The 15,271-nt window shown below is 47.3% G+C and overlaps 1 protein-coding gene across 1 annotated transcript in view; it reads left to right on the top strand.

Moving 5' to 3' along the window:
• Positions 1-655: 655 nt before the first annotated feature.
• LOC134444667 (galactosylgalactosylxylosylprotein 3-beta-glucuronosyltransferase 2-like) overlaps positions 656-15,271 on the top strand; it is a gene marked incomplete at its 3' end in the record, with an annotated part of 30,349 nt that continues 15,733 nt past the window's right edge. The window contains exons 1-2 of the mRNA XM_063193903.1: positions 656-1,679; positions 7,970-8,114. Of these exons, the coding sequence (XP_063049973.1) occupies positions 1,140-1,679; positions 7,970-8,114 (685 nt within the window). The remainder of the gene's footprint in view (positions 1,680-7,969; positions 8,115-15,271) is intronic.

The raw sequence follows: 15,271 nt of genomic DNA, 5'->3' as shown, positions 1-15,271 counted from the left end.
GTGCAATTAATGGAGATTGGCCACTTGAGCCATGAAACTTCCCACACTAAAATGACAGGTGTCTCAGTTGTCTTGTCCAATCCCTGTATGTGCAGATGTATATAGATGCAATGAAAATTCACCTGATGAGGCAGAAGCTGATGCTTTAGCTGTCATCTATCATCCATCATATACAGACTGTTGATTGTGCCACTGTACATCTTCCCAAAGCAAATTCGTCAACTATAATAAAAAAAAAGATATTCCAAGCGGTCTACTAGGAATCTCCATCTTAAGACAGCTCCTCCCACCCTTCCCACTTTCTGTCTCTCTCCTCTCTCTCTCTTCCCTCCCTCCCTAACTCGTCCATCCTCCCCTCCCGCATGTGAAGCGGGTGAAGGCTTTATCGCGGGTCTCAGTGGACAGCGCCGTTTGGAGGAAGCGTATCAGCGCTGGCTCACAGCTCTCTCTCCTCCTTCTCTGTCTCCGATTCTCGCTGCACTGCGATCTGACTCGTCTGCTGCTTCCCTACTCTTCATATTTACCGATTACTTTTAACAGTCTAGGGGCCAGCAAAACATCACTACAAGAAAACGAAGCAAAACAAAAATACGAAGGGTGACGCCTTGTTGTTATGGCAATTTTTATACGGAGGAAGTGAGTGACTTCTACTAGCCTGGGAACTCCCATACTGCCTTTAGTTCTACACAATCGTTTCGATCTCACTTGTGATTAGGTCTGGTGTTAACCAGGCAAGACTACTACTGCCTTGTGTATGGATATCTTTGCGTTACCTGTTGTTTTCGAATTGTTGTCGTTTTGTGGATCAGCCGAGGCGACACACGGATGCCTTGCTAGAGATAAACTCGCAGAGCGATCCCATGCGCGCAGGGGAATGAGGGTGGGACAGCCGTGTCCTTAGAAGAAGTTTAAATCGCCCACGGATTGCATGTGCTATTTGGAACCAGACAGAAGACAACGGAATTAAGTCTCCGATCAGAGGGAATGATGTGCGCACAGATGTCTGATACAGGATTATTTAGGAGCGGACAATGGAGATATGGCAGTTAGACTTGAACTTGAATCGATAGTGATGCTCTGAAGAGGATGGGTAACTTGGGTTCGCGGACCTGCTAATAATAATTTTAAAAAAAACTTCAATGAAGTCAGTTTTCTACAGCCGATTTTTCATACTTCTGCCCTGGGTTCTGATCGTCATCATCATGATCGACGTGGACACGAAGAGATCCACCTCCGTTCGGCACACCGCGCAGTCTTACCTCTCGCGACTTGGAAACGGACAGCGCCACGAGAGACCCGCGTTGCCCGGGAAGAACCGCACAGCAGCTCTGCCGGTGATCTACGCCATCACCCCGACGTATAACAGAGCGGTGCAAAAAGCCGAGCTCACCAGGCTCTGTAACACCTTCCGTCAGGTGCCTCAGTTCCACTGGATCGTGGTGGAGGATGCGAACAGCAAGTCGGAGTTGGTGGCGCGCTTTCTCGCCCGCTGCGGTGTCCCGTACACGCACTTGAACGTCTTCACGCCCCGGCGCTTTAAGCGGATCGGTATGCCGCGAGCCACGGAGCAGAGGAACACTGCTCTCGGCTGGCTACGGCAGCGTCGCTCCCTAAAGGACTCGGGCATCGTCTTTTTCGCCGACGATGACAATACATACAGCCTGGAGTTGTTTGAGGAGGTAATTGCTCGATGTCATTAGCCTAATTGCAATGCGTAATTGTAATGTTTTATTCTCTTTCCCCTCCACGAATACCAAGGGACAAAATAGCACTCATTATAGCACTTATATCGGGTGTACCCTGACTCATACCATCCCCATACTTAACGTGATGTTGAGTGATCTGTTGAGTTGAGTTTATTCAATAAGAACTATTACTTGAAACTTCAGGTTACTCCAAACACAGATGTTGTGCCCAGAGGAGTGAGAACAATCAGCTATATCCTATTATCATACACATGGGTGCCGGGAGGTGGTGTGGGTATGTGTGTGTGTGGGGGGGGGCTTGGGGGGGCTTGGGGGGTGTTACAGATTCTAAGGGCCTGACAGCACTAAGAGGGCCTCTGGAGGTATGCAGATTACATAATTTGTCATTTTGGTGGCCCAAAATTTGAATCTTTCATAGGGCCCAACATTTTTAGCGGCGCCACAATAAAGTGAAGTGAAGTGAAAGCCCAACTGGGAAACTCCAACTCCCGTTGTCATTGTGACACAGCACTCCACAGCACACACGTGTTCACTGCACACTGCACACAACGGAATTACATTTATGCCTCACCCGTGCAATGGCGCCCCAAGGGAGCAGTGCGGCGGGACGGTACCATGATCACGGTATGGTGGAGGATGAGGGAGAGCACAGGTTAATTACTCCCCCCCCCCTCCCCTCACCAACCTGGCAGGTCAAACCTTCAATCTTTGGGCTACACATCTGATGCCCTAACCGCTTACCCATGACTACCCATGACAATAGTTGTCCATGCTGAAACCAAGATTACAATTTAGGATGAGTCCACAACCAGTGGGGTCTCTTGTAAACTTTGTTTCTCTTACATGGATCTGGTAGGTAGCCCCTAACTCACATCTCAGTTCGTCACACATCCAAATCCGCCATACAGTGTGCGTGTGTGCGAGTGTGCGAGTGTGCGCGCGCGTGTGTGTGTGTGTATGCTTGCTCATTATGCATCCGTTGCCCTTCATGCATGTGTTGTCCTGCATAGCCTACACAACACTGTCTCGGTATGAGGTAATTTCCTGTTTGTTCCATTAGGTTTACATGGATTCTGTGACTTTATGTTGTAATGGTAGGCTATGTGACAATGACTGAAGTGCCATCCAAAAATGGTCTGGCCCATCCGAAACAGAAATTCGGGCACTGTGGCTGCCCTGTCAGAAAGAGGATTGCGTTCTCCGGTTACCACAGCATTAGCAGGTCACGCCTCAGTGCAAATTAATTATGTCTCCCAAGCATTCAGTGAAGAGAACGGATACTCTGACTGAATGCGTAAAGGCTGGGGGTGGATTGTAGGGTTGTTTGTGAACTCAAACCTGCCCGCTTATCTTGTCTGCTGTGTCTATGACTTGATATTACGCGGTCAGCCAAGGGTGATTGCCCGCTCACTGGAGAGGGGAGGTAGACAAGACAACCCAGTTTGAACTCAGACTGACCGAGCAAGCCTCATGAATGAATTTCACCACTCTAGTCTGCAGGGTGACCTGACAGCCCGTGAAAGCAAAACCTATCTGGCCACGCTCATGTCAACGAGGGATGGCGGCACACTGGGCAACACACAGGCCATGACGTTAAAAGCCACAAACCAAAAGATGTGTGCAAAGTTTACTGTTGCAAAGACTCCACACTCATAAAACCCAAATGACTTAAGTGCACAAGTAAAACAAATGATTGGTGTCTACCATTTAAATAGGTGGTAGGCTTATTAACAGCAAAATGTGGAGCTTCCAACGCCACTTGCACCCACATCCCAATGTAGGCTTATTACACGAAAACATGATGTCCCTTCCCCAAAATGCTCCCTGTCCTCTATGAATAGAGCTACGGTACACTACGCCCTTTTTAAATGGTGGCATTGGGCCCAGACAAGTAGGCCTAGGCCAGGCTACAAATTGGCAGACGGCATTTTAGCAAGCCTGGGTGAGTACCTACCCAGCACGTCTCTGTATCTCTCCCTTCCACGGGGCCAAGTCGTGGGTCATGTCCTGAGGACGGAGAGGCCGATTCCAAATGACAGGTGTCACCCAGTAATCGGTAAATTGGCGCGCTCCACCGCGTCTGAGCTTTTGGGGTTGTCCTCATTTTGATTATGCCGATTCTGCTGCCGATTTCAGCTCGCTCAGCCGGTGAAAAAAATGCCCATCCAGACAGCTCTGACATTAAAACCGTTTTTGCCTAATTGAACTGCGCCGAATTTTCTGCCCTGAGCTGATGTAATCAAATTAAGGATAGACTTATCTGGCACGCGAAGGCCCTCGGTCTACCAAAAACCTGACCCGACAGACTCTTTCTACACATCCAACTGGGACGAGTGAACAAACATGGCGCTTACCTATTTTTATCTTGATAAATCCCTGTACCCAAATAATACACTTATTGAATTCAATTGGAGAAAAACATTCTCTATTTTATATAACCGCTCATTCACTAGGCTAGGTTATAACCTGTGAGGAACTAGTATTATGAAGATGTGATGTGGTGAATGTAGCCTACTTTGTAGGACTAAATGAATCCAGACCCTGTTTAAAGGACACATTGAAAAGCTTGAAAAGCAGTGAAATGTCCACACTTCAATGCACAACAACAGAGTGACCGGCCATGCTCCAATACTGTATGACCTTTCAGTATACTTTTCTACTTTATATTCCCTATCATCACTCTTTCTTTCTTCCACGCGCTCAACTCTGGTCCTTTCATTAATGTAGTCTTTCACTACGTATACCCGCTCTCCCCATCTACTCTTCCTGTGTGTGTGTGTGTGTGTGTGTGTGTGTGTGTGTGTGTGTGTGTGTGTGTGTGTGTGTGTGTGTGTGTGTGTGTGTGTGTGTGTGTGTTTTTCTGTCCATCTATCCAGTACTCTTCTATTCCTGTGTGTGTGTGTGTGTGCGTGTGTGCGTGCGTGTGCGTGTGTGCTTTTTTCTGTCCTTTCACGGAGGGGTCCCCTTCTGCCAGGGGCCTTGTGTGTATCAATGCAGAGTCTGTCCTTCTTAGCCATATAGCCTCTCTTTTACCCTCGCCTAACCATCTTTACTATGCATCACACGGACACAGAACCACTGGCACAGAAACACACACACACACACACGCACGCACGCACACATGCACGCATGCACGCACGCACGCACGCACACACACAACACATTAGGCACGCACACATGCTCTCTCTCTCTCTCTCTCTCTCTCTCTCTCTCTCTCTCTCTCTCTCTCTCTCTCTCTCTCCCCTCTTGCACATACATTGCCACAGGACTCGATTCGAAGTCTTTTGTTCTCCTGTCCTCTCCTCCCTGTTCCAGCCTATTTTTAGCTTCCCCACTTAAGCCAAGTGTGATATAAAAAGAAGATTAGTTGAATTGTGTAGAACACTAGAGAACAAAAAAGGGAAACGTTTTGAGGCTAGCAGGGGAGACTATAATAGCCAAATGTGGTCGGTGCGTTACATCTCTTAGAGAGAGAGAGAGAGAGAGAGAGAGAGAGAGAGAGAGAGAGAGAGAGAGAGAGAGAGAGAGAGAGAGAGAGAGAGAGAGAGAGAGAGAGAGAGAAGAGGGCTGACCCATTTAGTGTGTGTCAGTAGAATACTAAGCATAGCTGTTTTACAGACTTGCTAATACTGGCACTCTTTTGGAGCGATGGAGAGAACTTTTTTTTTTCTTCTTCAAAGTCTCATTAAGTCCCTCAAGGTGTTTTTCTCCTTGAAGAAAATTCTGGGTGCTCTGGATCTGACAGTGATTTGGGCTATCGGTATATTTTGCTAGACCAGCATGGGTTTATCACCCCCCCACCCCCTGTCTCATCCTCCATCAAGAGGATGGCGGGAAGAGAAAGGAGAAAGGAGGAGAAGGAGGAAGAGAAGGAGGTGGTAACACAAGGAAGTCCCTGGCAAGAGAATGTTGGAAGTGGCTACGTTCCGTTCCATGTGTGTCAATGTAGTGGGAAAAGACAAGCTCCATCCATCCACTTGTGTTTGTCCAAAGAGCATGAATTATAGCAGAAGTATTTGATATGACACCCCACGGTGCTCACCCCCCTTGAGCGATTGGAGAGGTGATTCACGGCTCCACGCTTGGCTCCACACGCTGGGCTCCACGCAGGCCTTCCCATGGTGCTCTCTTCCCTCTTCCTCCACCTCTTCTTCTCCTTCTTTCACTTCATTTCACTTCCCCTCTTTCTTTTTACTTCCTTGACTTTTTTATTTCTTCGAACAGAAGTCAGAAGACTTTCAAGACCCCCTCAGGAGTAGTGATGGGAGAGTGGCAGAGAGGGGGGAGTGGAGGGAGGTAGAGAGAGGGGGGAGTGGAGGGAGGCAGAGAGGCAGAGAGAGAGAGAAGAAGGAGTGGATGTAGTGAGAGAGGGACAGGGAGTGATGGGTAAGCAGAGAATAGAGAGAGGAGAGAGTGGAGGGAGGGGAAAGAATCGAAGGATGGAGAGAAGAGAGAGGGAAAGGTGGATATGGAGAGAGGTAGAGAGGATGGAGGAGGTAGAGAGGATGGGAAAGGGAGTGGAGGGTTTGGAGGGAGGAGGGAAGTTATGCAGGGAGAGAGAGATGAAGGGATATGTGGAGATAGGAAGAGAGAGAGACTGATGGGTGCCAGAGGGAGAGAGAAAGTGATGTAGGGAGAGAAAGGGATGGAGAGAGAGAGAGAGAAAAGGAAGCAGGAACGAGAGCAGGATGGGTTGTAGATATGAGGAGTAGTGGGGGGCATCGTGAGAGTGTGGCATCAAAGCCAGTGGGGGGCATTGTATTGTGAGAGTGTGGCATCAAAGCCAGTGTCTTGCCACTTGGCCCCCCAGGCTACTTGCTTTGCTGCCTTTGACTTGACACCATTCTTTAGGCCCCTCGTCCTGCTCACTTGCTCTCTCACTTCCTCACTTTCTCTCTCTCCCTCGCTCTCTCACTCCCTTGCGCTCTCGCTCCCTCGCTCCCTCGCTCTCTTGCTCACTCCCTTGCTCCCTCTCTCACTCCCTTGCTCTCTCCCTCCGTTGTTCTCTTGCTCCCTCTCTCTCACTCTCTCACTCCCTTGTCCTCTTGCTCCCTCACTCTCTTGCTCTCTCTCTCCCTCGCTCTCGTGCAGGAAACTCTGTGCTGCATTAAATATTGAAGGGGCCACAGTGAGCAGGTTGGATGAGGTATCATATAATATTGCAAGTCTCTTCCCCCCTCTTTGTAGGCCAATATTGCACTCATGTTCTTTTTTTCCTTTTGTGTTGTAGCTATGTACGCTTGTTCGATTTCCCACGGCAACTATACTGCGATTTCTCTAATTTTTTCCTGTTTCATTTTTAACCAATGAGAGAGAGAGAGAGAGAGAGAGAGAGATAGAGAGAGAGAGAGAGAGATAGAGAGAGAGAGAGAGAGAGAGAGAGAGTTTTGGCCCCAGGCTCCATTAGTTTTCACAAACAGAATGCCATCAAAGAGGAAATGAGGGTTGCGGAGAGCGCAAACAGACTGGCCGTGCTAACCAGCTCCCCGCTGTGTTTTTATAATTTCTCCACTTCCTATTCTCTTCTAGTTTTTTTCCTTTAGATGTAAATGGAATGGTAATAGTTTTATACAACTTCACTCTCCGGCTGTCACGGCAGGTGCGGGGAATTCATTGGAGTTGAAAATGTGTCCTCGTTCATCTCTTAATAAAGATACCTGCGCGGTGCCAGTGGTGGCAGTGGCGGCTTCCTGCATTTCTCTTCCTCTTCTTCTCTTGTCTTTTTTTCCTCTCCCTCCTTCTTTTTCTTCACTGTGTGTGAAGTGTAATGTCCCGGAGAATGAAAGACGACTGCCGGCACTCGCTCGCTCTCTCTCGCTCGCTGAACTACCAGTGGATGGGGGGCATAATAGCGCACAAGCATTTGATCATATCGGTGGGAACAGATAACGCAGCCTGGCGGAAGAAAGGGAGGAAATTGGATGCACATGCACACTGTAAAAACGCTGGGCAAGAGCTACGTACATAACTCAGAACCTCTCTCCTCTTCTCTCCCCCCCTCTCTTTCTCTCCCCCCTCTTCCTCTTCTTTCTCTCCCTCCCGCTTCCCCTTTCTCTCTCCCTCCCTCTCCCTCCCTCTCTCTCCACCTCCTCTCTTGCTCCCTCTCTCTTCCTCCTTCTCTATCCACCCCCTCTTTCTCCCTCTCCCCCTCCATTTCCCCCTTTTCTCCCTTTCTCCCTCCCTCTCTCTCTCCGTCTTCCTCTCTCTCTCCCTCCATCCCTTTCTCCCTCTCTCTCCACCTCCTCTCCCCATCCCTTCCCCAGATGCGCTCCACTCGCAGGGTGGCCGTGTGGCCGGTGGGCCTGGTCGGGGGGCGGCGCTACGAGAGGCCCCTGGTGGAGAAAGGCAAGGTGGTGGGCTGGTACACGGGGTGGAGGGCCGACCGACCCTTCGCCATCGACATGGCAGGTGAGTGCCTCCAAGTCCTCCAAGGGCCGTACTAGTATGAACACAAACCAGGATTTCCGCCTGCACTTTTGTGAGTGCCAACAGAAGGTTTCTTTTTTATAGCTTAGTGTTTCTCAACAGGGGTGGCACAGCCCCTCAGGGGGCATTGGGGAGCACCAGGGGGGCGTTGTGAAGGGTACAGTAAGAGGGGTGGTGCTTAGTTGACATATGAGGCGTTAGCTGTCTTAGGATGAGGTCTAGGGGGTGTTTGTTCTAAAAGGTTGAGAACCACTGTACCCTCATCCCAAAGCTAACACCCACCACTGCAGTTCAAAGGTTTCCAATATACAGCAGAGTGGGAAACCTTTTTCATTCGAGTATCCACGTCAAATTTTATTAAATCCGTACTGTAACACAAATCAGGATTTCCCCCTGCACTTATTGCCATCGACATGGCAGGTGAGTGCCAATAAAAGACTTTCTGTTCACAGACCGCCATCCAAAGCCTAACACCACCACTGCAGTTCAAAGGTTTCCAAAGGTGTACAGTAAGCCCCATTAGGGGGTAGGCTCTACCTGGCCTGGCAGTGGCCATTCACCCATTCGAAGAGATTGTGGTGAAATTTGATTGGATGATCTGATGATCGATGAAGTCCCATTGGTTAATAGGTCACAGTTCCTGCGAAAGGGAATCAACCACTACTAGGTCAAAGGTCACAGCAGCCTGGCAGGAAAAGTAGAGCTAAACAAAATCAATAACATCACACTGTATTTATTATGTTTCCTGCTGTAGTTGCACGAACTACATCAACTCGTGAAAGGTTATGGACAGAAAAAAACACATAGTAGTGTGGCACGGCCCAAGTCAGGGGGGCATTGGCTGGAATCTACTGGTAATATTGGGTGGGTCTTGTCTTGGTAACGTTTGGCTGGAATCTACTGGTATTTGGGGGAGGGGTGGGGGTGTCTTTCCATGGTAACGCTTGGCTGGAATCTATCTATCTATCTGTTATATGCACTATGGGGGGGGGGGTCTTGTCATGGTAACGCTTGGCTGGAATCTATCTATCTGGTATATGGGGGGGGGTCTTATTATGGTAACGTTTGGGAACCCCTGCCCTAGGCTGTGATGGGGCCCCTGAGTAAAAGCCTTCACAGCAGTTCAAAGCCTGTCAGAAGCCTCCAAGGGTGGCCTGGGCCCCTCTTTAATTCTCATTGTTGCCTGTGATTCCAGACTAGGGCTGGACTGGCCACCCGGCACAGCGGGCATTTCCCGGTGGGCCCAGCACCCTCATGGGCCTCTATTTTCAGAAATGTTCAGAAATCCCACACCCACCAGTGAGTCAGTTCTGCGCTGTTCATTATGAGGGGCACCTTTAAGCCAAAACTGCCCAGGCCCTATTTCCCCCCCAAATTGTGGGCCCAAAGTGCAATCAGCTCCAATAGACCCCCAATGGACCCCCTCCCCAGCCATATATCTACATCAGACACTGTGTAGGCCCCCTATATACACTATATGGGGCCCTGGTGACTCAGTCACACTTTACCCCCCTGTACGACACCCCTGCTCCCAAGCATAAAACCCTGCTTTGTCTTCCAAAGGTTGTCATCGCTGCAAAGCACTTTGGTTGCCTGTGCACCCCGTATAGCTTCCAGTACATAGTTCTACGCCCCATCACGCCTCCTGGGGAAAACTCCACTACTGTTGAAAGATGTTTATGCATCTTTGTGGGAACTTGTTTTGTGCCACATATACAGTACATCTGATGCAACACACTGTAGAAGTACGTAGACGACCCAAAAGACCAGACCAGCCAAAATAAAACAAACAGCTCACAACGAGGTAAGATAAACAGCAGTATACACTAGACAAACATATACACCCCTTGCAGCATCCTGAACTGTCCAATTGTATGGAGAAGTGCAGTAGCTGTACATGAACAGTAATTCAAAGCTTGTCAGACCTCCAAGACCCTTTAACTGTCCTGTGGTCCCTAAAGACTTCTGTTGCCCGCTGGCTCTGAGATCCAAGAGCTGGCAGTGACAAGTGAAGATAAGCGCCCATGCAGGAACACTCTGGAAACGTTTCATTCAAATGTTTACGCCATGTTAGCGACCAAATGCTTAAATGTGGAAAATGTTTACGCTGTGTCTCAATCCGATGATGCATCCACATGCTTCAACCCCCCAACATCCCTGCACATACACGCACGCACGCACGCACGCACGCACGCATGCACGCACGCACGCTCGCACACACCACCACCACAACTACCACCCCTGTCCTGAGCATTTTAGCTTTAACAAAACTGACATGAATGGACGCATGCCTCCAACATGCACAGACTGTTGCTTTGTGAGAGCTCACACTTTCATTAATCTCCAGCAAGGCCTTGCTAATTAAAAAGTGTGCTGCAAGTGCAAGTCTTTTTGGTCTGCTAGGCTACATACAATACGTAGAGCAGAATGTAGTGTAACTTCAACACTTAGAGAGTCTATATTAACCCACTGATGCCAAAAGCACTTGCAAAAAAGGCTGCTGAATGCCTGAAGTCTTTTTAAGAAAAGTTGCCCTCAGCCTATAAAACCCAAAATATCTCAGTCTGCATTTAAACGCTAAGACCCTCATCTTGCATTAGAATGTGTTAATTCAGCTCTAACATAGCCTACTAATTTTAGAAAAAATTGTCTTAAATCTCATGAGCCTGAATGTTGCGTCATGCAGCTCCAGGCGCCAGGGCCAATGTTGCGCAACTCAACATGCAGCATCAATGGATTAACACTGGTAATGTTGATCCTACTCTTAAAGTGTTGATGTAACACTGCAGTGTCTACTGAGTAGCCTTCCTGGTGGCCCAGTTGTAAGGGAGACTCTGTCTCTCTGTCACGCATACAAAAGGGGCAAGCTTGGCTTAGCATGACAGGCACACACACACACACACACACACACACACACACACACACACACACACACACACACACACACACACACACACACACACACACACACACACACACACACACAGACTTGGCTTGGCAGGCCTGTACTGTGTACTACTCTGGAGACGCTGGTTGTATTGTGCACTACTCTGCCTGGAACCAGATGGGGATGTGAATGAGAGGAATCACAAGGCACTATTCTGTTCTGTTCTGTTCTATTCTATTCTATTCTACTGTATTCTATTCTATTCTATTCTATTCTATTCTATTCTATTCTATTCTATTATATTCTGTTCTATTCTATTCTATTCTATTTTATTCTATTCTATTCTATTCTACTCTGTTCTATTCTGTTGTATTCTATTCTATTCTATTCTATTCTATTCTATTCTATTCTATTCTATTCTGTTGTATTCTATTCTATTCTACTCTGTTCTATTCTTTTCTGTTATTTTCTATTCTGTTCTACTCTATTCTATTCTGTTCTGTTATGTTCTGTTATATTCTGTTGTATTCTATTCTATTCTATTCTACTCCATTCTATTATGTTCTGTTCTGTTCTATTCAGAGGGAGGGAACTCAGGAGCACACACAACACACACACACACACACACACACACACACACACACACACACACACACACACACACACACACACACACACACACACACACACACACACACACACACAGGCGCGCACACGCACACACATGTACATACAGTGGTGCTCATATGTTTACATACCCCAGCAGAATATACGCTTTCTCTGCGATTTCTCACAAAATATGAAGGATTACACAAAACCTTTTTTTTCACTCATTGCTAGTGACTGGCTTAAGATATTTATTAGCAATATTCTGTGTTTACTCTTTCAAAAGCATGATCACAACCCAAACTACCCAAATGACCCTGTTCAAAAGTTTACATACCCTAGTTTCTGATGCTGAATATGGCCCTGTTTTACATCAGGGACCGCTCTAAATTGTTTGTGGTAGTTGTGGATAAGGCTCTTAATGTTCTCAGATGACAAAACAGCACATTCTTCTTGGCAGAATGGTTGTTTCCTATAATATCTTTGGGTGTCTTGCTGGAACCTCACATTTGAGGTTTCCCCTGAGTGGCTTGGCTCAATGATGTTGAGATCAGGAGAGTGAGATGGTCGCTCAAAAACCTTCATTTTATTCTTTCTGAAGCTAATGACGGGTTGATTTGGCTTTCTGTGTTGAAATATTGTCATGTTGGCACCGTTGGAATTTCAATTCAGAAATGCAATATGAGGAGTTTGGTTGGAATCAAGCCAATGGACAAGGGAATCATTGCATTGCAATGATCATTGCAAGGGAAATTGTTCAGGAGGCAAAAAAATAACTTCAGGTGAAATATAGGACAACATGAAAAAATGTTTTAAACTGTACAGGAAAGAGGCACTTGAGAAAAGATGGGCTGTTGGGGGTTGGCAGGAGAAAGCCATTACTACAAAAATGCAAACATGTTATTTTGCATATGATACACCAAATAGCACAATGAGAAGCATCAAAATGCCTGTGACAAAGTAATTTGGAAAAATGAGATCAATATGGAACTTTTTTCAGCCACTATTAACAGTACCATTTGGAGAACAGTCAACGGAGCCTATGATGAAAGTTACACCATCCCTTCTGTGAAACGTGGTTATGGACCACTGATGTCATGGGGACATTTGAGATAGAAATGCACTACACTTTTGGTCCATACTCACAGAATGATGAATACATTGCCCTGTGAAAAATACTGGAGGAAACTTGACACTCATCAGCCTTGAAACTGCACATGGTCCATTGTTTGGACATGCCAACATGACAATATTTCAGCACAGAAAGCCAAATCAACCCGTCATTAGCTTCAGAAAGAATAAAATGAAGTTTTTTGAGCGACCGTCTCACTCTCCTGATCTCAACATCATTCAGCCACTCAGGGGAAACCTCAAATGTGAGGTTCCAGCAAGACACCCAAAGATATTATAGGAAACAACCATTCTGCCAGGAAGAATGTGCTGTTTTGTCAACTGAGAACATTAAGAGCCTTATCCACAACTACCACAAACAATTTATAGCGGTCTCTGATGTTAAACCGACCATATTCAGCATCAGAAACTAGGGTATGTAAACTTTTGAACAGGGTCATTTGGGTAGTTTGGGTTGTGATCATGCTTTTGAAAGAGTAAACACAGAATATTGCTAATACATATCTTAAGCTAGTCACTAGCAATGAGTGAGAAAAAAGGTTTTGTGTAATCCTTCATATTTTGTGAGAAATCGCCAAGTAAGCGTATATTCTGCTGGGGTATGTAAACATATGAGCACCACTGTACATGTGCACATGTTTGTGTATACGCGCGCACACACACATCCTATTGTATGTTAAGGTTATAGTTCTATACTAAATTATTGCCAGGCATTGCATGTCTTAATGTGAAATGTGTTTCACTATACTTGAACATTCATTCTGTTGTTACCCTACTGTACTGTATATGGTGTATTGTGTATATTGTCTGAGCTAGTGAGGGTGGTTGTCTGTGATGTAACAGGCTTGGCACAGTGTCCCCTTTTGAATAGCCCTTGGCTGTGCCCTGCCATCTCACCACTGTGTGTTGAAAAAACAGTGTTTCTCTTCACACACACACCCCAACACACACAAACACACACACGCACACCCGCACGCCCGCACGCCCGAACGCCCGCACGCCCGCACGCCCGCACGCCCGCACGCCCACACGCCCACATGCATGCACGCACACACGCACACACGCACACACGCACACACTCTCTCCTCCTGCTGTAGAATCATGGGGGCCATCCCCCCTCCCCACCAACATCATTAATCTCCTGCTGGCTGTTCAGACTACAGTGTAACTTCACACTCGCTCATGCGTGCCGCCGCCGTGCCACCACTGACACAGTGAAATGGGCAAAAGTTACAGCCTCGTTTTTTGCTTGTTTGGAGCCAAAGAGGACATTCAGGGAGAGAGATGGAGCGAGAGAGAGAGAGAGAGCGAGAGAGAGAGAGAGAAAAAGAGAGAGGGGGGGCTATAGAGAGAGAGAGAGAAGTAGAGAGAGAGAGAGAGAGAGAGAGAGAGAGAGAGAGAGAGAGAGAGAGAGAGAGGGAGAGGGAGAGAGGCTTCAGAGAGGTTCTCATGCAGAGAGCCCAGATGGAACAGGCTTTGGTAGGCTCCTTTAAGGCCGGCCCCTCTCTCACTCTGGCACAGTTACCCATCAGAAATAATACACATACACGGCACACACACACGGCACACACACAGAGACACACACACCACACACACACACACACACACACACACACACACACACACACACACACACACACACACACACACACACACACACACACACACAACCTTCTTCTTCGCTTCCTATTGAAGTCTGTTCAGCAAGCATAAGGCATTAAAAACAAATAATAAGACGCCTGGAAAGAGTCATTCAAGGAGTTCAGAAAAAGTGTGGGGGAGGCCTGCTCAAAGAAAAGAGAGAGAGAGACAGAAAAAGAGAGAGAGAGAGAGAGAGAGAGAGAGAGAGATAATATTTTAGCATGAATACATTTGCAGAAAAGAGCTCTTTCAAAAGTTGTTCCACACCGAGGGATGGATGCACTTGGTAAGTGCAAATGAATAGAGTGCGTGTGTGCGTGCGTATATGCATGAATTTTGAAGGGCACCATAATGGAGGGAGGGCAGTCTCGATCAGTTTCAGACGGATGCAGTGCAATACTGAATGTTTTCTTGGCTGTTTCTCCTTGGCAATACGAGTGAAAGTGCTTGGAAGAGGGAGCAGGCAAGCTAGCAGTGTTTACCACTTTATTGAAGCTTATTTTTTTCACTCTCTCCTCACCAGAGGCAACAGTCTCATTTACTCTGCTCTTGGTGCATTAATTAGCGTAGCCTAGCGCTCACCCATTTGATATTAACTCTCACCACTTAGCTTAACCTGAACAGGGAGGTTTCATTATGCTGAGGTAAACTGTGGCAGGGCTGCTGACAGCTTGTGCCGGGCCCAGGACAAATTCATCTGAAAGGGCCCCCCATCCAATACATACAATGTAATGAGAACCCAATTCTGGACCCCACCTCTCCCTGGGCCCAGGACACATTCATCTGAATGGGCCAGGCTTTTCTAGCCAAGACCAGTCCGCCAGGCATTTGGTAGTCTTCCCAAAATATGGGCTAATTTGACCGCAACAGCCAA

The sequence above is a fragment of the Engraulis encrasicolus genome, unplaced genomic scaffold (genome assembly GCF_034702125.1).
Source record: "Engraulis encrasicolus isolate BLACKSEA-1 unplaced genomic scaffold, IST_EnEncr_1.0 scaffold_64_np1212, whole genome shotgun sequence".
Taxonomy (NCBI): domain Eukaryota; kingdom Metazoa; phylum Chordata; class Actinopteri; order Clupeiformes; family Engraulidae; genus Engraulis; species Engraulis encrasicolus.
Note: the sequence above shows the minus strand (reverse complement) of the source record. Positions and strands in the feature narration are given on the sequence as shown.